The sequence below is a fragment of the Lepisosteus oculatus genome, chromosome 19, assembly GCF_040954835.1.
Source record: "Lepisosteus oculatus isolate fLepOcu1 chromosome 19, fLepOcu1.hap2, whole genome shotgun sequence".
Taxonomy (NCBI): domain Eukaryota; kingdom Metazoa; phylum Chordata; class Actinopteri; order Semionotiformes; family Lepisosteidae; genus Lepisosteus; species Lepisosteus oculatus.
The window spans coordinates 13,668,717-13,695,262 of NC_090714.1; the positions used below are offsets into that span (position 1 = coordinate 13,668,717).

Here is a 26,546-nt window from a genome sequence, read left to right on the forward strand (position 1 = left end):
GCGACCGCGCTGCGGCCTCTACACCTGTGTGCTGGATTCGATTGTCCAGCTTGTCTGGGTCCTCGGCTACCTTGTGGGCGTTTGCCTGGTGCTCCCGTTTACTCCCACACTCCACAGCCGTGCCGTCTGCATGAATGGGCATATCTCAGTTTATAATAATAATAATAAACTTTATTTTATATAGCGCCTTTAAAGGTGGCTTTTCATAGCACTTTACAGAATGACAACAACAATAAATAAAAAGAATACACATGATAAAACACAATTACAATATATAGAGGAGACCGTGGATGGTGGTACTAGGAAAAGCAGAGGGGTGAAGAATGGAACCAGTTCAGTAAAGGCTTTTCTGGAGAAGAGGGTTTTGAGTCTGGATTTGAAGGAGTTTAGAGAAGGAGACTCTCTGATATCCTTGGGGAGAGAGTTCCAGAGCTTGGGGGCATAACAGGAGAAGGCCCTGTCACCCATACAGTGTAGACGGGCTTGGGGGACAGTAAGGAGGGCAGAATTAGAAGAGCGAAGGTTGCGAGGTGGGAAGTAGGGCGATTATAGTTCAGACAGGTACTGAGGTGCCAAGCCATGCAGAGCCTTGTAGGCGAGCATGAGGATTTATAAGTCCACACCGAATTTGACAGGAAGCCAGTGCAAGGACTCCAGGATAGGAGTAATGTGATCATTTGCACTAGACCTGGTCAGTTTCCCTCTGTGCAGGTGCATCTTTTCCTGTCAGTCATAAAACACCTCTAATTTGGGAGCCATAGCCAGGGATATATGTGCTTTAAAATGGTAAGAAAGGTTGCAAATGAACCTCTGAACCTCCTAGCCTATATCGTAGTTAGTAGGTGTGAGCGTCTTGTCCAGCTTATCTTTGCAAGAAGTGTTTCGGAGTATCGGCTCTGACAACATGGATGGGTACACCGAAAGAAAGCACCGAACTGTCAAATAGTACTGTCATGTACATGCGACAGTCTTATTGTTAGTAGTAAATCTGTATAAAATGTGTATCCAAGGGTGAAAAAGGTCCCACTGCCCTCTTATTTTTGTGTGAATGTTAATTTCAGGCTTAGGAACAAAAGGTGCAAGGAGATATTCAAGTACACAGTTCAGCTTACCACCGGGAAAGAGTGCAGGTAGGAACAAAATCACACTTAAGTTAATCAAAATGTCTAAGATTTATTTTAGAATTCAGATATATTTTCTTTTTCCAACGAGAATGAGACCTATTTTAGTAAATTACACCAACTTTTGGCACCGCTTAGGTCACAGAACATTGTAAACAAAAATGCACTCTTATCATTTGTCTATTTTTAACAGGCAGGAATCACGAGATACAGAAGTCTCTACACAGACTGGCTTTCACATTCCACACATTCACATATGGCCAGTACATATTCTTAAAATAAAAACCAGACATTAACCACCTCTGTTCAGAAACTCGGAGTGTTCCTGCACTCTTCACCCGAGCAGGAACAATTAAGACATTGAATCAACATTAAAACAATAAAAGGAAACCACTTTAAACATTAAAATAGGTTTGATTAAAGGAGTTAATATATTTGTGCGTGTACATGACTGACAAGTGATTAGTGTGTGAAGGATGCAAAATGTTCATCATTTGTCTTACGTTTAATGTGATAACTGCTGTATGACACGATTACAAAATATTTATTAGCTTCATCTTCCATTGATCGTGGGTTTAATGCCCAAGTGGGACATTGCAAATTACTTTAGTAAAATGCCCAGCTTTATAAACAGGACTCCAAATCATTAGTGGAGATTCATTTTGAATCGTGTTCTTGGCTTCAATAAAGAATTTCTTGGTAAACAGAGGCATAAATAAAACAGAAATATGAACTAAGGGGCAACCCATTTTATAAATGTGCATGGTGGAGCTGGACTGTAAAAGGAATATTCGAGCTCTAGAGCCTGGGCATCTTTATAGTGTAATAAAAGCCTTACGGTGAAATTCGGTGATATTAGCTATTGAGTTCCTTCTTAGAATTTATCTTTGCAATTCCGAAGAAGCCAGCGTTTTGTGAATGTGTGAACACTCCCGGCTAGATTCTTTACCAGCACCTTTCCAACACTGCATGTCTTGTGCCTTTTGACAACACTTTTTTTTTTTTAAAGCCACCCACCTCTGTGAGCGTCCCCCAAGTCCTGTCAATTCAAGCCTGCACTGGAGGAGGTTCAGTAACGCCTACTTGAATTGTGCCATTTAAACCATCAGGCGTATTTTAAAAGACCCATCAGTACATTTAGGTTGGCATCCACCTAACCTCCTTCTGACGCATATCAGGTGGTAGATCATGTTTCAGAAGTGCAGAACATCTTGCCGTCACAATATGCCAGCTGCCTTCTGCCCATAGTCTCCTAAAAAGGGGGTACTGTGCCAGTAATGATGGAGTATACAGTATATTGCTTCTATTGCTCTCTGTAACATTGTTTTGAAAGAAACAATGCTGAAATGGCTAACAAAATTCCCTTGGTAAGAGGGCGATGCCCCCAAATAAACGGGTTTTCCGTACAATTAAAAACAACAAACCCTCCTTGTCCAGCCGACAATGGATTTTGAGTTTGCCGCAGCCCTTTTCGGGGCTGCTTTTGAAATCCGGTGTTTATGCGGGTGTCGTTGGGAGAAACATGTTTTCCGTGATGTGATGATTGCTTCGGGAACGGGGGGGGGGAGGGGGCCTTGTGGCGATATGTCCGAGAGCTCTCTTCCCTCGGGACGTGGACCCTGTGCGTCGCTCCGCCGAGATGCCCGGCGCCTACTTGTACTCCGCCAGGATGTCGCCGAAGATATTCAGGAAGAGGTGCGCGTGGTACTCCTTGAAGACCAGGGCCGGGCGGAAACGGATGGACCTTTCTCCACAGCCTCCCAGCACCACCCCTGGGTGGGACACGATTTTGTGAGGCGCAAGATTAGGGAGGTGCAGATTTCAGAGCCTTGCATGCCCGAGTAATGTCCTTTCTCTGTACGTATTATCACCATCAACAATATTGGATGTGCTGCGCCCCCTGACTCTCCCAACACCACAAAAGGAATCACAGAAACAGCTTCTCGTGATAAAGGGCTCACTATTTATAACTGAGGCTAATCTGGAAAATGACAACACCTGAAAGCTCTTAACCTTCAGGAAATAATAATTCCCTGCATTTATACAGCATTTCTCAAATGGAAGTATCCCAGTGCTTCATATACAGGAAAGGATTGAACGTGGGTGATGCACAGCAGGTATTCTGTGCTCGTAGCCCTACTACACAGCAGTCAGGTGGAGAAGGGAGAAATTGCTGGGAACATTATGAAGACTTAATTTCAGTTTGGGGCTTAAGGCAGGATACCAGGGTCAACACCTCTACTTTCAGAAACAATGCCATGGGATCTTAAATAATGGCGAGGTGATCAGGACCACAGATTAATGTCTCATTCGAAGTACACCCTCCTATAGTACCACATCACCAGTCACAAGACTGGGGAAGTGGTTTAGAAATTTGGATCTGGACAGAAGAGTGCTTCCTACTGGTCCATGAGTACCACCCACTGCAGCAAGCTGGTTTTCCTAAGAGGTTTCAATCCCTCAGATCACACCTGGCTTTACCTGGCTTCTGAGATCTGATGAGACTAGGAAACAGGATCAAGCTGTCAAGTGTTAAAGGTGCCTTCAGCCACTGGCTACATACCATCATAACCCAAGACCAATTAATGGTTCAGTAACGTGGACCAGAGTGAAAAAGACCAGCCCGAGATCCCCAGTCCTAAACCTTTAACCTCCCCCTCAGTTTGCTCTTACCCTTGTTTCGGGCTTTTATGATGAGGCTGTTCCTCAAGTCTTCATCTCGGACATCAATAGCACAGAATGTCCCCTTGCCCCTCGCAGCACTCAGGATCTGGGGGTAGCGAGCCTGCAGGGAGACACCGCAGGTGAAATTCAATCTTGGTCCTCAGATTACATACAGGCCCCATCACATACAGTCCTGGGTGCTTTAATGTCTCTCTGCTTGAATATCTGCTTGAATTAACCATCATGTGACCTTATGCTGAACTGCAAGATGCAGCCTGACATCAAAGTCATCTTAATCATTGCTACTGCTCGTTAATCCCAGAGCTCGGCTGGGCCGTTAGTACATGTGGTACCTGTAAGTCATACAAGCCATCCAGCAGGGCCTTCCCAGACCGGGCCACCTCCTGAAGCAGCCTCTCCGCCTTTATGACATTCAGGACTGCGCTCAGCAAGAGGTTTTTGGAAGGATCTCCCATCCACGTGTTGAAGATCCTGTAGGGCTGGGTAAATCAAACACAAGACTGGTTTTTCCACCGTGTAAGTGATCTATACAACCGCAACAACACCCGAAAGTGACGCACTTCTAGTTTAATATTATCACCCGTTCCTTTCTAAGAGCATATGAACACAGGAACCATGTCGAGACACCAGTTACACAAACCAGCGTGTCTCTGGAAGGAGGGAAGAAACTGAAACACCCTGGCATATCAACACATGACCGAGAGGAGAACATGCAAACTCCACACAGGAGGTGCACGAGAGTCCGGGACCCAGTCCTGCGACACCACCCTGAAACCCAATCATAAGCGCCCCCCCCAACAAAAACAGAAGCTTAAAAAAAAAAGAGGTGAAAACAGCCGACTGCAGGTCTCGGAGAGGCAGGGAGCTATATACCATGTCGGGGGTCATCTCCTCCTTGTAGTAGTAGCCGCCGGTGAGCATCTTCTTGCTGAAGGAGACGATGTCCGCAGGGTCCTCCAGGCCCCAGTGATCGTGTGCCCAGAACTTGCCTGTGCCGCCACAGCCCGTTTGCACCTCATCCACGTGGAAGGCGCAGCCGTGCTGGGGTGGGGTGGGAGAGAGACAGGCGTGGGGTCACAGTCAGCTACCCCCCAGCCGGTGGAGAGAGAGCATGGTAACATGGGCGACCAACAGGCCTGCTTCTTCAGCACCGGCAAACTGCCGCCTAATCCCCTCACTCTCACTCTCAAGTGGGCGGCTAGCTCGCATTGTAAAATGAAGACGGACACCAGACATTCGCTTCGAGACCTACTCCTCTCCGAACACTTAACATTTGACTTCACGCAACCTGTCACAACGTGGTCCCCGGAGTGCGTCTCTGATCGTCACGTAATCACACCTCTCCCAAACAATACTCTCTATTTCACGGGCGCATTTGCTCAAAGGTAGCCAATTGTGAATTCACAGAGAAATCATTTCTGTTTTTGGTTCATGGAGAGGAGGCTATTCTCCCCGAGCCTCTCGCGTCTGCAGCCCCATGCTTGTGAAATGACTGCCGACGGGGCGCTGGAGATTAGGGGGGCCTGTACCTTCCTGGCGATCTCTCTCAGCTTCCTGAAGAAGTCGTCGGACGCGTGGTTGTCCCCCCCCTCCGACTGGATGGGCTCAATCACGATCCCTGCCACAGTCTTGCCCTTCTTCCTGTACTTCACGATGAGGTCCTCCACCTGCAAAACAGCCCTGCGTCATCCCGAGAATCTGTCCCACAGCCCCCCACTGTCGCCCCGAGAATCTGTCTCACAGCCCCTCACCAACCGCCCCCCCGAGAGTCTGTCCCACAGCCCCTCACCAACCGCCCCCCCGAGAGTCTGTCCCACAGCCCCTCACCAACCGACCCCCCGAGAGTCTGTCCCACAGCCCCCCACCAACAGCCCCCCCGAGAGTCTGTCCCACAGCCCCCCACTGTCACCCTGAAAGTCTGTCTCAGGGCCTCTCATCAATGGCCCCCCCGAGAGTCTGTCCCACAGCCCCCCACTATCACCCCGAGAGTCTGACTCACAGCCCCCCACTGTATATACATGTGGACGTATTCGACAAGATGGCAGAATCTGAACCAAATATCTGCAGGCTGGTTAAACAGGAAACAGGCGGTCAGTGGGAGGGCGGTGTGAGCTCAGGTCTCACCTCTTCGAGGCAGCGAGCCTCTTCCTGGGCGTTCTCCCTCACAAACTCCTCCAGGGGGTACCTCAGCCTGGGGAAGGGGGCGATGGGCCAGTCAAAAGAGGGCACGTCCAGCTTGTGGACGACCTTGGAGTGCGTTGTCGCTAGGCAACCTGCACGCGAGAATCGAGCGTCAGCCAGCAAGACCTACACATGGGATGTAAACCCTGACTTCCTGAGGGTTTAATATCTCCCGCGACACACAAGTAAGCGCTGTTGTTAAAGTCGCGTTTGAAGTCTGTTCCATTTCGTTTTTCACTTTTGTTGTTTGTTAAGTCTTTCCCTTATGACAATAGCTAAGAATGCAACTCTTACTATAAAAAATCAACCAAAATAATCCAGCTTCTTTGGTGCAGTAATTGTAAGCGCAGGAGCGCTGTCCTCCATATCAAGTACGGTTTGTTCTTACAGAAAGTGAGCTTGGCGTTTCGCCCTACCTAGAGTTCGCCCGTGGAAGCCGCCCATGAAGGACAAGATGCTGTAATCTGGGCAGCCTGGGGCCTGAGAGGAAAGACACGTCATTTATTTCTCCAGCAGATGGCAGTGTGGAGTCCCCAGACTTGCAGACACTAATGAAAGCAGAACAGGCTGCATACCTGGTTGACCATACACGTCTCTATCTCCTCTTTCGTGGGCTTGATGTCTCCTCTCTCCTTGTTCTAGACACACAAAAACACGGAGGGGCTTTATGAGCTCAATGGCAAACAGTGAGCAACAACGCTGACAGGTATTTCGTTATACCAATTTATTACGCAGGTGCATTCATCCAAAGAAACACACACTTGTAGCTACCAATGCAGCTGGGCGTTTTACTGAAGAGCCTTGCTCAAGGGGACAGCAGCAGCCCCCTCACCCAGAATCTGACTCTCTGTGGTCATTAAATATCCCAGGGCGTTTCTTGAAAAGAGTAGGGGTAGCCCCCTGGCCAAATTTCCCATTGGCCCCATCTATGAACTGGCTTCATCACTCTGCTCTCCTCCCCACTGATAGCTGATGTGTGGGGAGCGTTCTGGCGCACTATGGCTGCCGTCGCATCATCCAGGTGGGGGCTACACACTGGTGGTGGTGGAGGGGAGTCCCCATTACCTTTGAGTGGGGTGTCCAGAGAAGTGATATATTAGCGTAAGCAATTATTATTATTACCCCTGTGCTGGGCTTTGCCCACTACGCCTGTACTCACTCTGTACCAGATGAAGACAGTCTTGTAGGCGTTCTCATTGGAACAGGACCCACAGGCCATTGTCTGCACCTTCCTCAGGCCCTTGGGGGCCACCTGTGGGCGAGCAGAGACCATATCAGTGAGCAGTCTGCTACGGCCGAAGACCCCCAGTGCCGGACACATCCCGCTCAGCACCTGCTCGCTTCCGATTCAGCAGTAATTTCACACACGTTCACACACGGCCTTTACTTCACATACTCCAGGACTCCCGACTGCACGGTCTAGCCAACAGAAGATACTGACAGTACAGCGTGTACTTTAAATGAATGGCATGATAGCTTTCCCACATTTCGTTCGGTAGGAGAAAAGCGATAAAGACCTTTAAAAATATCTCAGAACTAAAGAGCAGCTATACAGTTTTACCACATTCTGACACGCTGAAGTGCAAATTTGGCTCTGGTGGTATCAATCAATAAAATGCATTTCTAGGTAGCTTGCAGAGTGATTTTAGGCTGCTTGATCTGGCAGGATTGCTGTGCAATTGTCTCCTTGCCTGGTCAGTTTGCAGGGCAACTGCAGGGTCTAAACAGCAAACGGTGTCTGCATTCCCCTTGCTTCTGGTCTACCCACCAAGCACAGACGTAGTCAAAGCACAGAAATACAATTTTTCTTGCACTTGCTTGTTGTAAATGGATCCAAGATTTATTGCTGAGCCGTGTTCTTAAATCAGCTGTGAAGTATAGCTCAATAAGTATTAATATAACGCTTAACCTGAATGGAATGATGCAGAACAGATTAAAAAGCCCTTATTTTTGATTGAGGCTGCAGCGCACAGCTGAGAGGCAAGGTTGCAATTATCACAGCTCTGACCGGGAGTCCAAACTGTAGGCGGACTGACCCACCCTCACAACTCCTGTTCAGTCTGTTGTGTTTCACACACTCAGAGCCCCACTTCTGTATCCCATCCCCTGCCTGTCTCTGCGAGCAGTGTGCCCAAGCTGATGAGAATATATGACTATACAGGACTGCAGGAGTCCTGAGCCTGTTTCTCTGGTGCTGGGATGTCCTGTAGAATTTACCGACAAAAGTGTTTCCAATAGCTTTTCTGGGAAGTTCTCAGGAGGTAGGATCCCCAGGGCTGGTCTATTCACAAATGCACTCTGCAGGAGAACAAGACAGGGAACAGAAATCACGAGTAAAGTCAGTGAGAAAAAACATTCCATTCCACAGGTTTACACGTTTAGCATTATTAGTAGTACAGTAGTATTTCCACCACAGTAAAGGAAAAATATCTGAAGTGCAAATCACAGCAGAATGAGGACAATAAATGAAACGTCAGGATTCAGGATTGCCGGGAGACGTTTAACTGCATTTATCTTTTAAAAGAATTTAAGTATCTTAAAGTCTAACCACAAACACTCAGAACACAGTCAGATAATTTAATCTGTCAAAATAATACCATTTGAAAATCATCAACGGTCTTTTCACAGATGCACACCGTTTCAAAATAGTCAATGTTATTTTGCTGCTTTCAGGAGCAAAGCCTCAGTTTCCAACACCCCCCTCCTCAGCGAGGTGACTGCAGGATGTGATTTTTTCCCCCTCATCTGGCTTCTCCTCTTTCTGTGCTCTGAGACGTGCTGTGACCATTGAGATTAGATGGAATAGATGAAAAAATAAGGACAACACGCATTCTGAACATTTTTTATAACTCTTAAGATATGCAAAGATTTTTTTTTTGGTCTGTCTTTATCTATCGTCAAACCATACTTACCAGATTGTCGGGATTCTGCATGACTTTGATGAGTGCTGGGTGGCTGTATCCTAAGAAACAATAAAATATAATTCAATCAGAAAGACACATAGAGCAGAGGTCAGACTGTCATGCTTACAGAACATTTTGATCTTTCAAAATTGCTTATCAGTACACTCACATCCTCCTGGCACAGATAACAGTATTTCATCGATGGTATCACATCCATTAAATCTACTTGTCCCTACCGTGGGTGTATATACTGTAAGACAGTTTGTACAGTTTGTACTTTATGAGACGGAAACAGACACAAGAAATGCCACAGATCTTTAACAGAATCCTCATCTTTTGTTGTTATTTATTGCATTACAGAGATTAATCCTCTATTACTCAGTTACCTGTATGTAGGTGACAGTGTATATATTGCTGAAGAGAACTTGGAGGAGAAGGACTGTGAGTTATATTATCATGGCATGGTAACGACTCCAAATAAATGAAGGAGAGAAGTGAAGAAGACACCTGAAGAAGGCTCCACAGCCGAAATGCTGTCTCTTTCGTTTCCTTTCAGCATGGAATAAACCGTTACCTGTTCTTTTGCAACCTCTGCATGCTGACGTAGCTGCCTACCCAAGCCATGCCAATGCCTGGTCCAGCCTCATAAAGAAAAGGAAGGACACGACTGCGAGGACCGGCTGGGTCTCGATCGAGCCGATTGGCGTTTCAGGACAATGCGGTTTGGGTGAGAAAAACTGAAACTGAAAGAAACATCAACTGCAGCTGTACGCAGCAGCTCTTTCAGGTTCCAGAGCCGAATCGTCACTGTCATGGAAACGCAGGGGCCTGATCAGACGGCACTGAAGTGGCGGAATGGCTTGCCTGCACCATTTGCATCAAACAAATGAGGCTGCTGGCTGCACACAGGGCATCATGTATCAGGGATCCCAGCTACACGCCACAAATTGAACAGCTTCCCTCATCCAAGCAACTGCAGACGTACTAGACACCGCCACTCAGTATGGGGAGTACAATTTAGACAGCTGCCCTGCTCCAGCCAGGACCACTGAACTGTAACGGGACAGTATGGGCACCATGTCATGTCATCAAATGTGAATGGAATGGTTTTCCACCTTGAAACAGAACCAAATTTTAAGAGTGTATAATATTTCATAACAATAATAGTATCTCTTAATATATACTCGTTTCAATCAACCAAAGGAGAACAAATATTAGTGAGAAAAATCTGAAAGCAGGTTCCTCCATTGATAAATCAGTTTCAGACGCAGCGTCCTTTAATGAGATTTGTTTAACCAGAAACACTAATGGATACTTATTAAGTGTAGTGTAGCTGTATTTTATAGTCTGGGTCAGATTACACAACTTTATCAGACATACACAAATCTTTGAGGTTGCAGAAGAGGATCCAAAAAATTACTAATATTCCACTAACGGTACCAAGCCGTCCGGAAGCTTCCTCCTCCTGAAAACTGCATCTCGATTCTCAGTATCGGTCCTCTTACTTGCACTGGTACCGCCAACAAGGAGTTTGGCCCTATTTCCCTAGCAGGTTTTCAACATTGCGAGTTTTGGCATTTGTTTGGTTAAAACTAAAAAATTAAATACATTTAGGTAGCCAGCAGAAAAATGTCTCGCTACAAGACCAGCCCATGTGACAGTCGGAGGGCACCGCTCCGAAGTCTCTCCTAGTCTACATCTTATCTCCACAGAACAGACCTTCGTTAGTACACTGTCACAGATGATGAATGTCTTTGGAGCTCAAGCAAAACGGCCTCGGTATAAACAGACAACGATGGATTCCTGTGGATTTTCAGAACGGAAAAGACACTGGCCTCATTCTCCCCCCAGAACAATAGGGGAAACTAGAAATGATAGAGCAAACTGCACTTGAGAATCAAATTCAATGAAGTCGGAGGCCATATTGCACAGTTGTGCATCTGGCTTCAGCAATCATGGCAGTCCTGCACAGAGCAAAAAGGAAAATCTCTTGCCAGCAGCGAGAGAAACAAAGGTACTCCCAGTTCCTCCAGAACAATCCAGCCCATTCGCAACGCCTGGAGTTTCGTGAAACACGTCTGTTTAGCGCTGCACTAACAAGAGCTGCTGTCGAGGAGCTACAACCTGTCGTTGTTCAGGCAAAAATCAGTTCTGGCGAGGGCAGAAGCAAAATAACACAACTTGGGCGCCACTCGTACTGTGTTGAGTTTGTACGTTCTCCCCTTGTTCACGTGGGTTTACCTCCGGGCGCTCCAATCTCCTCCCTCAGGCCAAAGACACACCGGTAGGTTAAGTGGCTTTCGAGAAAACTGGCCCTTGTGCGCGTGTGTGTGCAGGCTTGTGTTGTGTGTGCCCTCAGATGGGCTGGCGTCCCATCCAGGGAGAGTCCCAGCTTGGGCCCGTTCCTTGCTGGGACGGGGTCCAGTTTCCCAGCAAACCTGATTTGGATAAACGGTTAGAAAATGGATGGCGTGCATACTTTACTGGGCGCGGTGCTCTAGGTCTATCTATGCTGTCATATCCAGATCACTTCTCACTCTGAGCTCCCAGGTGCTATGCCTCATGAAATTGCCGGTGAAGAAGCCATCTTCAGTGATGTTAGATGAGGTGCTTTTAACTATGTGGCCCCTCCCCTCATTCCTCTCGAGGGAGCCCCTCCCCTCATTCCTCGCCCTCTGCTGGAGTGAGGCTCACACTGGTCAAAGGCCTCCGGTCAGTGTGTGAATGCCAGTACACAGGGCTGCTTGTGGTGGGCTTAACAGAGTTACAATATATTGTAAAATGTGAATGTACTGCTGCCGATGCATTTCTTTCATGTTTTCCACATTATTTGTAAAGATTTTATGGCCTCGTATCCAAAGTTATGGATGACTGAAAGCAACAGAAGTGACATATATGATTAATATCGATTTCGGTGATGTTCATTTTCTCCAATGTTCCTGTTAGTCCCTCACAATAAATAACTCAGGGATTGGCAGAGATTTACTGTAAAATATTTGTTTTTGGGGGGAGGAAGAGAAAAAACCAGGCATGCTGCATTTTCATCCCTCAGGTAACAAAGTGCTTCAATTCCAAAACAGAAATGCCTTATATGGGGTCAAACAAATTGCTCGTTTAAACTCATCAGAAAGAAATTTTATTTTAAACCATTTTGTTTTTAATGCAGCTCTTGTATCAACCCCCGTGCAGGGAGAATGTGTTTTTGTTCAAACTATAAGAGGGCTTCTGTCTCTGGATCACTTGTAAAACTCCATGACACAAATACAGGAATGCAAACGCAGAGCTTACTCCATTGCAGCTTGTTCCATATCAGGGTTGACTAAATACGACTGTCCATTCATTGTGAATATATATATATATCATGCACACAGACTCCTAGACTGTGCTCACATACAGAAACCCACTGCAGCTGCTGAAATCAGGAACAGCAAAAAAGAGCACGAACAGAAGACCTGTTTCCACCCCTGCAGCATTGGAACCAATTCTCCAGAGAGAACTGAGCTTGCCTCAGTGAACACCCGAGGTGTGCGTTAGAGAAGGTGCAAGGTTTCTCTATTGACCCTCTGCTACCACTCTGAAACAAAGCCTATCAGCGGGACACAAGCCTTCACAAGCCCGTGCGGTTTTTTTGTTATTAAAATTTCTGTTCGGCACAAAGGCTGTATGCAAAAATCATCACCAAGGCTGAAAGAAAACGAGCTTCTGCTGGAGCCTTGCCTACCTCCCCCACTCCAACACCATCATTAACAGCCTGGTTCCCAACCAGGATTCAAGGGGCTGAGGTTTCTAAAGGAGTTAAGGAAATATCTTAATGTCTTAGTGTTAGCAAGAACCAGAGATCCTGCAATTACTGTATGCTTGTCTAAACAGGAGTTGTACAGTAGGTGTGTCCTTGAGTAACACATATGGAGGTCAGTCAAATTCAGCACAAATCTTTGCCTGGAGCTTCAGAAACCCGCTGCTACCCCAAGATTTCTGTGCAGAAGGGAGCATGACTCTCTGGTGGGAACTGAAGCACGCAGATGAGCAGGAAAATGTCTTGGAGGCCACCGTGTTTGAAAGCGCTGGTCTCCCGCGACAGTCGGGGGCTGATTTCCGACCGTCCCTGCTGTCGACACCTCGTAGTTCTTACCGATCGGGATGGAGGAGATCTGGGTGTACACGTCCAGCATTCGATTCCCATCCACATCCACCAGGTAGTTCCCCCGACTCTCTTCGTAGTTGCAGAAGAAATTCACCGCGCCAGCTTCCTGGAACGACAGGGTTGCAGACGAAGGTTACGAGGCATCACGCTTGGCGTGTGTGGACTCTGCCTCTCCTGTCGAGTAAAAAACGCTTTGTATAACCACGTCAACAGCGCACATTTGTATGATGAGTGAATTTTGATGAGAAGAACTGCTAACTCAACTTTGAACGTTTTTTTGTTCACATATTCTAAGAGCATTACATCATACTGCAATTACAGTAAATTATCAGGCTCCTGCAGATGAAGGAAGTGTCTAGTTTAATCTCATGTTTTACGCTGTTAAGAGGATCGCCTTTCTTACACTGAACTAGAAAAGTCAGATTCTTCACGTACACATAGGAAAATGGCTCACATTTTCTCATATTTTTTATCAGCTTGGAAGGTCTACAAAACCATGGCCTTACTGCAAAACTGGCCCTCTCGGGGTTTTGTCTTGTCACCACTAACACAGAACCATTATAAAATTCATTAACATCAGCATCTTCCCTCTCCCAGGAGCAAAGTCATCCATCAGTGCTGTCGTCTCTAATAAACTGTGCATTAATAAACTGTTTCCCTGCCAGAATGCTCAGCTGAGCACATAGCTTTAAGCAACAGGAAAACAACTAAACTCAATAGCTGTTAATGAGTTCTGTGTCTTTATTTTTATTAGTTAGTCTTTTGTTTTTCTGATTGAATGCCCAAAGGAAAGAATGCAAGAATCTGACATGCCGGCTGTAGCCTCAGAGACGTTCCTTAAATTAGACAGGCATGTCTGTTTGAAACGTTTGGAAGAAAGTCACTTAGTGACCTGGCCTACCACAAATCTAGTTTCATCTGATGTTGAGATGAATAGTTCTGATTTTAAGAAAAGATGCCGAAAATGTGTGCAGTGTTCGGATTTTATTTGCTCCACATCATGACACAATTGTCTTCAGTTGGTTTCTCACTAATTCAGAGATGCGTCAAAAGAATGTGCTCTTTTTTATGTAATCACGTTACGTCAATGAAACATGCAAGGGGTTATTGAAATGCTAACGAGCAGATTATATAAAACACAGGGGGAAAGGACAGAGATTGGCCTCATTTGACCAGCATTCGATGCCAGCAGTCAGGGCACTCTTTGGGTGACTGGAACTAACCTGGATTTCACCCAGCTGCTTCATCAGGTCCTGTGGAGGATACAGAGAGACAGAGACGCAGTCAGTCTGCATGCCTAAATTCCCACTCAAACTGAGTAACTCCTGCTGTGTTTTTTAGGGTCAACTTCACCGTTTCGCACACACTGCAAGAATTTTCACTCATTAGTATTTCAGTTTTTCTCTGAAGCAAGTTTTGAGCGTGCTGAACAGACCTAAAGGTGTGAAGTGCTTAACACCTTTAGGTCCGCACGCTCAGAATGATTCAGCCAGCCAGCAGCCAACAGCTGAACTCCAGGAAACCCCAACCTGAATGCGAAATCCAAAATTAATTCTTCCATTTCGGCTCGGAATTTATTTTTTGGTCCTTAATATATTTTTTTAAATATTTGGTCCGACCAGCTCCTCTCTGAAAAGATATTTTTCGCAGACACAGAAAAGTTGTATGTGTTGCTCTGCATTTTGCACTCCCACACTATCTGAAGCCTTGATTGCAACCTTTAAGGGCACTGACTTTCAGACAACTCACAATTTGATGAGAGAGCAAATATATTGCATTTGTTAATCCAATTTAGTTCTTACTTAACGAGCATTTTTAGAAATACTCTGTGTCTTTTACATAGGAGAGTTTACAGAGAAGAGGAGAGCCTTTGCTCTTTGGCAAAGTGACTCCATGTTTTTCAAATCTGGCCTTATCTGTTTAGGTGACAAGCGTACAGCACAGACAGCGGTGGTAAATGCTGGGCTCTTACTTTGGATCTGGGCCCTGGGACTGTGGTCTTCATCAAGGGGCCATCATACTCAAACTCAACAGAGCTCTTCGTTGCAGCCTTGCTCACACATCTGTACCCTGCGAGAGAACGACATGACGGTCAAGACCAGTAAAACCACTGTTCTTCCGACAGCTGCTGACAAGAGACAGGAGTGGGCATGTTTGCTCAGACATGGCATCTTAGCATCAGTGCTAAACTCTGGGGCTGGGGCTCTGAGGCTATAACGTGCTTAAAAGAAGAAATTCTCTCAGAAACGGTCTCAGAATAATTCAGCATACACTACAGACCTTCACAGTTCGCTGATCCACAGTCAGCTTTTTTAGCCCCTATTCCGTGACCTGCGGGCAACATCCTTGCTTCTGCTCTGAGGGATCGAGGTTGGGCTGCAGAAGCAACATTCTTTGCTCACTCTGACTTCCCAGGTGCTCACAGAAAGGAGCAGAGCCTGTTTTTTTTAAACGAGCACTTTCCGTGCAGAGACTCTGCATCAGCTGGCCACAAAACTCAAGAGAAGGAATGTTAGCCCGAGCAAACGCTGCACATTTTTACAAGTGCAAAAAACAGCACCAGAGTTTAAAGTGCAAAAGCACAGGCTTTAAGTGCTGCAGCTTTGCCAGAGTGCCTCTGTAGACAGCAAGGACAAGCCTGTGCTGACTGACGCTGTGCTGTGAAAGGTTAAAATAAGACTTGTTTGCCGGTGTGCTGGAAAGCTAACGAAAGGACTTTGGCTGCTGCAGATGCCTACATAGACTTGTTTCTATTCAATAGTCTATTCAACTATTGTTTTGAGCACAAAGTGAAGAGCTACTTGAGCTCAAAAGTTCTGTAGCCCTAGATGATCCCACAATTATTGTCATTTTCACTTGTCTATTTTTTTTTAAACACCAGCATGCTACATTTCTTCTATGTACACAAAAAAAATATTTCATATTTTTGATTATGTCAACAATCCATAAAAGAAGAAAATCTAAATTAAAAAACACATTGTTTTGCCTACATAAGGAACCAGTCCCCATAACGTTTCTCTGCACATAGTGGAAGCTCCATTTGATGGGGATTTCAAGAATGGAACCCCCTTGAACTATAAATGCCTGCTGTAGAGTAGACACTCTGCATGATCATTAAAGAATTCAGATAATTAAAATCTTACAAATCACATACATACTGGCAGCACTGAGCCTGAGATTCACACCATGCCAAGTCAGACAATAGATGAAGTCCCCATGCTAAATGTTCGATCCGGCCCGAATATGTTCTGGCACTTTTTATCTCCAACCAAAAGTTGCTATTAAACATTCTGCCAATCACGAGTAAAAAATGCTTCGGAAAGAAATGCCCTATTCTTTGAATCTCCAGTTGGCAGAGATTCATAACTAGGTCCCACTTCAGAGCCTTCTCTAGCCACTGGTGCTAGATGATTCTTTTAAAAAGCATTTAGGAATATCTATATTTTATTTACATTGAGATTATACTCAATGCCATGTAACATCTGCGCACCTGAAGCAAGTACAATCACTTTGCAGAAAATAACCACTCATTAAATCTATCAGCAACAATTAGCAGCAGTAAAACGGTCTCCCTACTGTGCAAGATATTTTGCAGGTGACTAGCCTCTCAAAGGAGTTGTATGACATACAACACTGCACCACATAATGTCTTTCTGCATTCTCAACCTAGTTAAAATCTAGCATTTGAAGTCTCGGAGGCTGCAAATCACTGATCTAGACTACAGTGTCTACATATTTTCCATTTTTGATCAAATATAAATAATCAAAGGTGTGCACCAACGCAAAAGGTGAGTTGATACCATGAACTCTTTATTTAAACTCTTTCTTCCTTCCTTGAGGAGCTGCAAGAGAACTGCAGAGCTTTTCTGAATTGCTCTACACAAGAAAGACAGGCATGTAGACCCACTGAGCACAGCAAACATGATCAGTCCTCGTGGGCTTTCTCCAGCAACAGCAGATGTTACATAAACTGAGAACACTAAAAACTAGATAGATCCAGAAATTACAGCTGCAGAAACCTTTGAGCTTTGACCTACAGCAGATTATGAAACCTTCAGTCACAAGCACTACTGGGACTAGTTCCCACCTTTGCCTTATAGCTTTATAGAAGCAAATGAGTATTATCAGGAAGTGAGTCCATGTACAACAGCTAAACCACATCACCTTAAAATTCATACAGCAGGCAATCAGGAATTTTGGAATGGTTAACTACTTTATGCATGACAATCGCTTTTTTGTTGCGCAAGAAGAACATTAGCCTGCAATCAAACGTTTCGATGTCAATATATTTTATTCCTCCCAGTAAATCGAGGCGATGAATTATGCAGGTAGTAGAATCTTTCGGCAAGGTTGCAGTTAGGTCAGGGGTGTATCAGTCACAGTGTGCAGCAACTTGCTACATCTCCAGAAAGCTTTTCTTAGTGCTACATATTTTCTTTGTGGAACACACTCTTATTCAAAACCATTTCTGAAGCAACGGTTCTACACAGACATATTCACAGTCACAGTATTACATGAAAACAGCACTTGTACACTGAATACTAAAAACAGCTTCAATGTTCCATAAAAGCTTCTGCACACTTTTTAAAGTGCATGGCTGACTTTAAAAATGAAAATACATATCCATGCCTTTTTTACATTTTGAAATACGTCACTGAAAACATTCTTTATTTTATATCCATGAATGAGCCAAGGTATGCAGGCATTAAACTTACTTTAACTCATCAAACATATTTATAAAGGAGTGCATTGCAACTGCGACTTAAAACCACAGAGCCCAGAGGGTTGGAATACGATGTTTTACTGCAGTATTTTAAAATGACACAAAACAAGCAGCATTTTACATCATCAGAAGGTGACAAACATGAGGAGGAGGGAGGTGCCGTCCTCTGTCAGAAGAGGAAATCCTGCGGTCTATAGGAAAGCCCACTGACTGCTGTGGACCCAGGGAGGAGAGACTTGTCTTTTGTGTTTCGGGGAAGTTCGGGGCTCTACTTACGGGGCACTGAGAGCCGGAGATTGTGCTGGAGAGAGACCGCCACTTGGCGACTGAGCAGGCTGGAAGCCATGTTTGTGGGTGGAGAGAGATGGAGACAGGCTCAGACCAGACTTCACTTTACCTGTAAGAGACAGACAGGAGGAAGAGTTAGGGGCCGTGCCTACACCTGCAGCTGCAGCAGAAGAGCACGTTCAAGGTCCTGGAAACAGAGGATCCTATCTTCAGGCAATAACACAGACAGTGTACAACACAGTGTATCCTTAAATGGACGCACTGTTCTGGAGTTCCTGTGGTATGTTAACCCTATTACAGAAAGTTACTCAGGGAGAGGCAATCAGGTTCTGATATAGTATATATGAATAAGTAAAGATTTTTGGAAACCCTGGTTGCACATTCAGTCTGTATCATACAAACATGTTTTTAAATGAACAAAACATGAAAATTGCACACACAAAAAAACCAATGTGTATTAGGTGCTACCATTTCACTGCGATTACAATGGAAGAAATTTAAGTCTGTATGCAAAAAAATATTATATGTTATCATTGGAGGATTATGCGTAAACTAACTGCAAGGAAGCTCCACGTGGTAGTCAGGTGTATGCGTGAGGCATGCGTCTGGACAGCACTACAAATGATGTGTTTCAGCATCACCTCAAGAGCTGGTAATAGCTCTTAGGCTGCCGCAGCTGAACTACTAATTAGTGGGGGTCACTAAAAAGCAGAGATGGAACAAAAATCTGCAGACTGAGTGGCTCTCTAGGGTTGGAGTTTGGCACCCCTGCCTTGGATGCATGGCCTTTTCCTCCTGTGCAAAAGGACGCCACACTGCAGACTCTCGAGTTTAGCCACCAGGCAAGCAAAGTGTAGGAGGAATTTGCATGGTCCTTAATAGAAACGCCAAACTTCAGTGATTCACCGAGAGTTAACAAGGACAAGCATGTCTTTGTTGTTTACTGGGGAGTAGCTGTCAGCATTAGTTGTTTTTTTTTTGTCCCCAGTATTCCTAACTGCTCCCCTCACAATAACCTTTACAGGTCAGAATGGTTCTATACAGCATATAGAATACTGTGCTTCATATTCCCAGTGCTAGCACCTCTATAACCCTCTCCCATCTCTCCATTAATAGCATTACCTACCAGCAATCTGTCACACGCACAGCAAACTCCAGTCCCAATGTTCACCACTATTAAAAAAAGATTCTTAAACATTAATTTTTATATATTTCTTCCACTTACATATAAAATTCAAACAGTTATTTCTTGCAAAAACTGTTCCAGTTTAAACAGTTTTATTTTCATGTCCAACACACATATACTAGGGGAATGGATGACCATTCACTCTAAAAGGATTCACAGCTGGTTCACAAAAAACGAGAAACATTCCCAGTTGATATAACCAAAAAAACGCAGGTAATCTGCAATTTGCAGGCTTTGCCGAAAATGTGGTTGCTCTGACACCGGTCATCCGTCGAGCAATGAGCATGTTCTGAAATTTAATCTACGATGATCATGACAACACAGCCCAAGCAAAACATTTAGAGGTTTTCCCAAAGCATTTCAACTCGGTTAGCTAGATGCAGATGTCTGAAGGCATCGGTCTTTGAGCCTGAACACACAGCTCGCCCACAGACAACCAGAGTGCATCGCTATCCATGTGTAGTAATGTCAGTGCTACATCCCTTCTGCTCTGGATTCTGGCTTGGTTACATAATCAAAGCGTCAGGCACAAGAACACTCTCCACAGTGTCTAGGAGACAGGCTGATGCACATGTAGCCTTACTGGATAAAACTGGTTCTCACAAAAACATGACTGCGCCGAGCAGGCCTCAGAAAGCAAGTCTTCTGCCTCTGAGACTCCAGCAGATCTACCAAATACTGGAAATTCAATCCCAATGGAGACAAGGTACACTAGCCGACACCTTACACATACATATTTATCAAACAAGTACATACATATTAGAGAATAATAAATCTGTGCTGTATATAGTCTGATTTACTGTTCACTAACATATGGCTTTTTATCTCAAACAAATATGTTATGCAGAAAACAACAAAAAAATTACAATGTCATTGTGGTGACTTTGTACAAATGTAGCTCTTTTTCCCCCCAATGATAATACTCCTCAACAGAACTAGTTAATGATGAGGATTTTGTCCGTGAATCACAAACACAAACCGTCTCCTCTCCAGCACAGCTACCCAAGTGCATTTAACCATGAAGAACACAATGTTGCTGGAAATTAAAGAGCAGGCAATCACACTTCAAGAGAGAGGGTAAAGAACAAGAGGCAGTATGAAACATAATCCCTCATGAGACAGGACAGACTTTGTTTAGTTATTCACTCAATACCTCAACATCACTGAACCTTTATTACAACTGGCTATGCCGTTCTTGAGGAATCTAACATAACCAAGAATAAGGACAAATGCAGTGCGAAAACTCATCTGCACAGCCCATTAAAATGCTAATTGCTTTGCACTGCACGGTTTTACTGTTAAAGTCTTCTACCTCAACACTGGTGCTGCTGGAGAAAGCAGGAGGAGTGAATGAAGAAACAAGAGAAGGATAAACCTTAATTCTGATAAGAGGCTGCAACTGACAATCTTCCAGAGCTCTCCTTCATTATTTTCACGTATTTGTGAAGTACTTCATTGATTAGGGACATCTTAATAGGACCAGAGGGTGCTATAGTTCCTATTTATACGTTGTGTTCACTCTTAATCAGAAAGTAGAAAAAAAAAACTGCATGGAGCTTGTTATTGTGACCGGATTTAATGCTTCAATGTATCAATTGACATGCAATATTGTTATATAATTTTTCCAAATAATTTTGCCTAGCTCATACCCTGTACCCTTTCTACCTGTGAGCTGAAATAACTGATAAAGTCAAAGGAGCTCAAAGCTTTCAGGGATAAGCATGAAGGAGCTGGCCTAGGAACTGCAGAACTGTGACAGGTTGAAAGACGAGTCAAACTGGTGTCATCCAATTGCTAACCTGACATACCACTCATATCACCGCTACTGAAAGCACGCAGAACAAACCTTTCTGGTCAAGGTGTGATACGGCGCACGCTATACACTACATCATCACACGCACTAGTTTGCTCGTTTATTTACTTGTTTTTGACATTGGCAGTTTTTTTTCCCCCTGAGGGTTAACTCACTTTCAGAACAGCGCACTCACCACACAAAAGCGGATGCTTCTAATCCGTTGCCCGGGAAACGGGAGAGAGGCAGCGAGCACAAGAGCTCACAGAAGGAGCCCTGATGCAGGAGACAGAGGCAGGATTTCAATAACCGTACCAACAGGAAAGTACACGCCATTATACAGTTGCCAAGGTAACCACTTGACAAAAACCAGAAAAAACTTAACTATAATTACGTAGACTAACCCACGGCACTATGCTTTATAATCTCATTAGAGCAGATGGATTTACCCTTTTGCAGGCCCAGCCCACAGAGCACCTTACTAGTGGTGGCAACTGTGGTTCTAATTTTGTGAAGGATTTTGTCATGGTAGACTTAGGCAATTTACCGCACAATCCTGGTAAAATGTGAAAAATCAAAACATGGGCACAACAAGGAAAAAAATGTAACAAATTAAGCTGAACATATTAGAATACAGTGTTACTTTAATCACTCCGTCAAAGTATCCTATTTTTCTAAACTAAACATATCCTAAACAAAGCATATTAAAATTTCCTATCAGCTGATTATTTTTAGCAAAATGGCTTTACAAACTGGTGCAGTTTTGGTCAGTTATACAAAACGAAAATGTCCTTTATCTACGGTGTTTGTGAAAGATCAGTGTCTGCGCTTTGGACAGGCACTGCTCAGGTCTGTGTGGCAACTTCTGCCAGAGCTAGAAAAAAATGCTGTCAGACTCTTGCTGAACTGCATTAAATTAAAACACACATTTGTATGGGTGAGGCTGTTCAGTCACTTTTACAATTTTCAAGATGGGCTGTACTGAATACAGTGTGACAGTTGTGGCCACAGGAATGTAATCACATCCTTAGTGCATTAAGGGTTGAAGTGAACAGTGGAGGTGTTATCTTGCTTCACAGAAAACCCTATAAGTAAACTGCCCTGAGAGATAGAAAAAGTTCAATTTTCAATAACTGCTCAGTTCAATACACAGCTCTAGCGAGCCGGAACCTGACTCTACAGACAACCGGCTGAAGGCAAGATGCAGATACAGGACACCAGTTCATCGTAGAGTACACACAGACGTGTACAAATACACACAGACCACAGTAGAGCACACAACGACCACACACACGTATATATACACACACCGGTGTACACACATGTGTACACAGCAGAGCTCACACACAGACCACACACTTGTATGTACAGTATACACGCTTGTGCACACTTTTACTGAAACTGTACTTCTAGGCGTAGCACAGCTTGTAGTAGTGTAGTTTGTGATACTGGCACAGAGAAAATACCAGAACAGGAAGAGGAGGAAATAAACAATAACCACACATATGGGTTGTAGGACAAACCAGAGGACCTGCCAGGATTGTAAAAGGAAACCTCAGTGCAGGGAGTCTCTTAAAATTTCTGGAAACGATTGACTTTCAGGAATGGGGAGAAAGACAATTGAGAGATCTTACAAACATCCCAGGAGAGCCATTAAGAGTTTAATGCTTAGTAGCAGTCTGGGGTTTTTGGGGTGACCAGAATGTTAGGCCTCTGAAACGCCTTGTCTATTAATACTGTACACAGAGGAATTATGATGCCAATGTTAGAAATCAATAATCAATAATGTTAGGTTTCAATAAGGAGTGCTCATCTGAAGAGAAGCTACTTTTTACTGACACTTCTTTTATTAGGTGCAGCAGTAACTGCAGCCACAGCACCATGTTGTCACAGAGGGGGCCTTCAAACATTGAGAGATTCTTCACCTTTGTTGTCTGATCAAGACATTTTTAAATCAAGTGTAAAGAAGTGACATTTCCTAAAAACATAATGGAAATTTCCTACAGCCTATAAAGCCTATAAAGGTCAGCACACACGATTACATTATTTGACAGGGTGCAGAATGGCAGCTACCCTTGACCAATCTTAGATAAGGCCGGTAATTTCAGCAGGACTGAGGAAACCTTATCTGACCCAATAATTATAGCTCTGGGGGCATTTACTATCAAAGTCACTGTGCACTATGCTGGTTAATATTATACAGTGCAAAATGATTTACCTGAAGCTAAAAACTCCCTGTGAACATTACATGTTCAACATCGCGCCAACCAGTATGAAAGAAAATCACCTTTTTTTTTTTGCAGATTCTATTATGGAATCCAGGCCATTCCAAGTCTGTGCTCCAGCTAATCCTTATCTATCATTGTGATCTGTAACACGTGGATTGATTAAGCGATTAAGGATCTACTCCGCAGTGACTGGAAGACTCAAAGTGCTGTGACAGCACCAACTCCAGTTTTCCCAGGCTGGCACCCTCCTGGTAACGGAATCACTATGGAGACAAGCAGCCCGGATGACTGTTTGGTCGTTAGCTGGTGTTTCCTAGGAGAGGTTCAGAGCGACTGTGGTGGTGGAGGAAGACCAGGTTAATTACTTAATAGAGATCACTTTATTAGCCCTGCATTAGGAATTTGTCTTTTCACATACCCCAGCTTGTTCCCCATGAGACACACAGACAGGGAGAGAAGCTTGGGGTCAGAGCGCAGGGTCAGCCATTGTACAGCGCCCCTGGAGCAGTTGGGGTTAAGGGCCTTGCTCAGGGGCCCAACGGAGTAGGATTCCTCCCGAAGCCTTAATTGAATTTAGCAGGCGGCTTCATTGGAACACTTGCCAGTTGTTGGCTTTTTTTTTTTGGCCCGCTCAAAAAGTTTGGGAATTTTTCGATGAGCTCTGAAAAGCAACGATCGGGAGAACAGCCTCCGACACGCCCGAGAGCTGAAACAGTTCGAGCGAATCCTATGAGTCAGGCAATGAAGGGTTTCATTTGTGCAGGTGAGAGTCTGGCTGGAACAAGCGGGTGTGGGGATCCCCATAACCAGGACAGGGGTCCCCCCGTTTTAGATTGAAGAGCAGATGCCAGATCCTGCACCGGTCAATGAGCGCTCCGTGAAAGTAAAGGAAAGAAGTCGATTTCCCAATGTGAGGGGAGAAATTAGCTTGTCACATAACTGAGGCTCTTTTTAATTACTGTATCAGCCCTCAGCAGGTGTCGACCTGCACTCAATATAAAATTGCATATGGGGTATAACACAGATGCTACAATTCTGGTTAGTCCTGAATTGCACATTCCTGCAATTTTTACCAATTGCAGGAATGTGCCGCTCTCTGCCTCTGAAGAATCATACAGCCTGCACTTCAGAACTCCACTTTCCGTTTTTAGCACATGAAAAGGTAAATGCAGTACGGTACCGTGTTTATTTTCGGCTGATGTTAACAAAGAGATGCTTTAAATGGACACTTCCGGCTTCTGCCTCTGCAAAACGTGGTGGTCATTTATCAATTATGGGGGTTTCAAGGTGCGACGGTCTTCCAAGACCAGGTGACCTGTCTCGACCCCTGCAGGGACGCACGTCCCTAGAAGACAGGCTACAGTTTGCGCACCGACTCACATCTTTCATTTTTGGCTTGGGGGACCCGGATCCCCGTTCCAGAAATTTAAAATGATTATTTTCGGCAGCTTTAAAAAGGATATACGGAACAGGTTGAAAAACACACTAGGTTGACAAAATAGGTTGAGGCACAAATTGCGTCGGCATTTAAGCTTGCCCCGTCAGTCCTGAACTCCTCACGCGTATGAACTGCCAAGGCACATAACGGTAACTATCCGTGCCAAGACCGTCATTGCGTAAAGCAATGATGAGAGTTCATGCAACACCCAGATGCAGCCGGTTCCGACTAGATCTGGACGGATGTTTATGCCGAGACGCTCTAGCAGCCGTGGGCTGGAAGCAGCAGGAGGACGTCACCTCCATTTCACAGATGAGCGATTTACTTGCGATTTCGACATCGACGGCAAAGCGTGCGCTTATCCCAGTTTGTTCAAAACAATTTTAACTGAAGGGGCCCCCTCACGCCAAGGTGGGACAAATGCAAAGTGTAAATACAAACACACACACACACAAATGACAGGCACGAAAACAATCGGCTCGCACACTCTGCGTGACCGGGCTCGGGCTGGAGCGACCGGTTTAGGAGGTTGACAAAATTACCAATCGTGCACAAACGGGTGCATATCAACAAACTTAAAAATAACAACAAATACGCCTCCAGCAGCACAGCCGATCTGCGCTGGCGTCACCCGCAGCTCGGCTCTGCAGGAAGTGCGGGAGAGACCCACCGTGATGTGATGCTGCCTAGCTAGGTGACAGGGACCGGCAGGGGAGAGCAGGCGGTCGGCGTCCGTGCAAGCTCCGGTTTAGGCAACAGCTCCGCAGCTGGCTTTAAAACGCGGCGGCCTTCACGGATGGGGGGAGAGGAGAGGAGGGGAGGAGAGACGACGGGACGAGCCTTCAGACTGGCAGCCAATCGGGGACAGCTGCCTCCCCTCCCGGCTCCGCTTGGCGGACACGGCTGGGAAACGTGTAGCACAGGCGCTCCAGCGGCGTGTTGGGGGAGCCAAAGACGGGGTGCAAGGGGGACAGAGGTCCGTTCGCGTACACCCAAGAGATCATGAAACCCACACGATTCCTCCCCTTTTTAAAATATATTACCTGTGTAATATGCCTTGCTATATTGCCTGGGTAATAAGTCTTGTTTGAATGAACGAGTAGCAAAATATACCTTACTGTAAGAAGCAATACTGTACAGTGGGGGTCTTCGGCCGTAGCAGACCGCTCACTGATATGGTCTCTGCTCGCCCACAGGTGGCCCCCAAGGGCCTGAGGAAGGTGCAGACAATGGGCTGTGGGTCCTGTTCCAACGAGAACGCCTACAAGACTGTCTTCATCTGGTACAGAGTGAGTACAGGCGTAGTGGGCAAAGCCCAGCACAGAGGTAATAATAATAATTGCTTAGCACTTCTCTGGACACTCCACTCAAAGGTAATGGGGACTCCCCTCCACCACCACCAGTGTGTAGCCCCCACCTGGATGATGCGACGGCAGCCATAGATCGCTCCCCACACACCAGCTCTCAGTGGGGAGGAGAGCAGAGTGATGAAGCCAGTTCATAGATGGGGCCAATGGGAAATTTGGCCAGGGGGCTACCCCTACTCTTTTCAAGAAACGCCCTGGGATTTTGAATGACCAGAGAGTCAGGATCTGAAGGATGGCGCCTTTTTACAGTACAGTGTCCCCGTCACTATACTGGGGCATTAGGACCCACACGGAACGCAGGGTGAGCGCCCCCCGCTGGCCCCACTGACACCTCTTCCAGCAGCAGCCTTAGTTTTTCCCAGGAGGTCTCCCATCCAGGTACTGACCAGGCTCACACCTGCTGAGCTTCAGTGGGCTGCCAGTTGTACAGTAAGTTGTAGGGTGATATGGCTACTGGCAGGCAGGTATTGTCTTCCAAGAGAAGACAAAA

General features: G+C 45.3%; 1 protein-coding gene across 1 annotated transcript; it reads right to left on the reverse strand.

Moving 5' to 3' along the window:
- Positions 1-1,153: 1,153 nt before the first annotated feature.
- abat (4-aminobutyrate aminotransferase) lies at positions 1,154-25,523 on the reverse strand. Its single transcript, XM_006637161.3, has 16 exons — positions 25,360-25,523; positions 18,034-18,154; positions 15,007-15,104; positions 14,258-14,287; positions 13,023-13,140; positions 8,900-8,949; positions 8,205-8,285; positions 7,147-7,239; positions 6,563-6,625; positions 6,404-6,467; positions 5,931-6,079; positions 5,336-5,473; positions 4,680-4,847; positions 4,139-4,285; positions 3,795-3,906; positions 1,154-2,893 (listed from the first exon to the last, which is right to left on the reverse strand). The coding sequence occupies exons 2-16, from the start codon at positions 18,101-18,103 to the stop codon at positions 2,772-2,774; spliced, it is 1,503 nt and encodes a 500-aa protein (XP_006637224.2). The 5' UTR covers positions 18,104-18,154; positions 25,360-25,523; the 3' UTR covers positions 1,154-2,771.
- Positions 25,524-26,546: the final 1,023 nt, after the last annotated feature.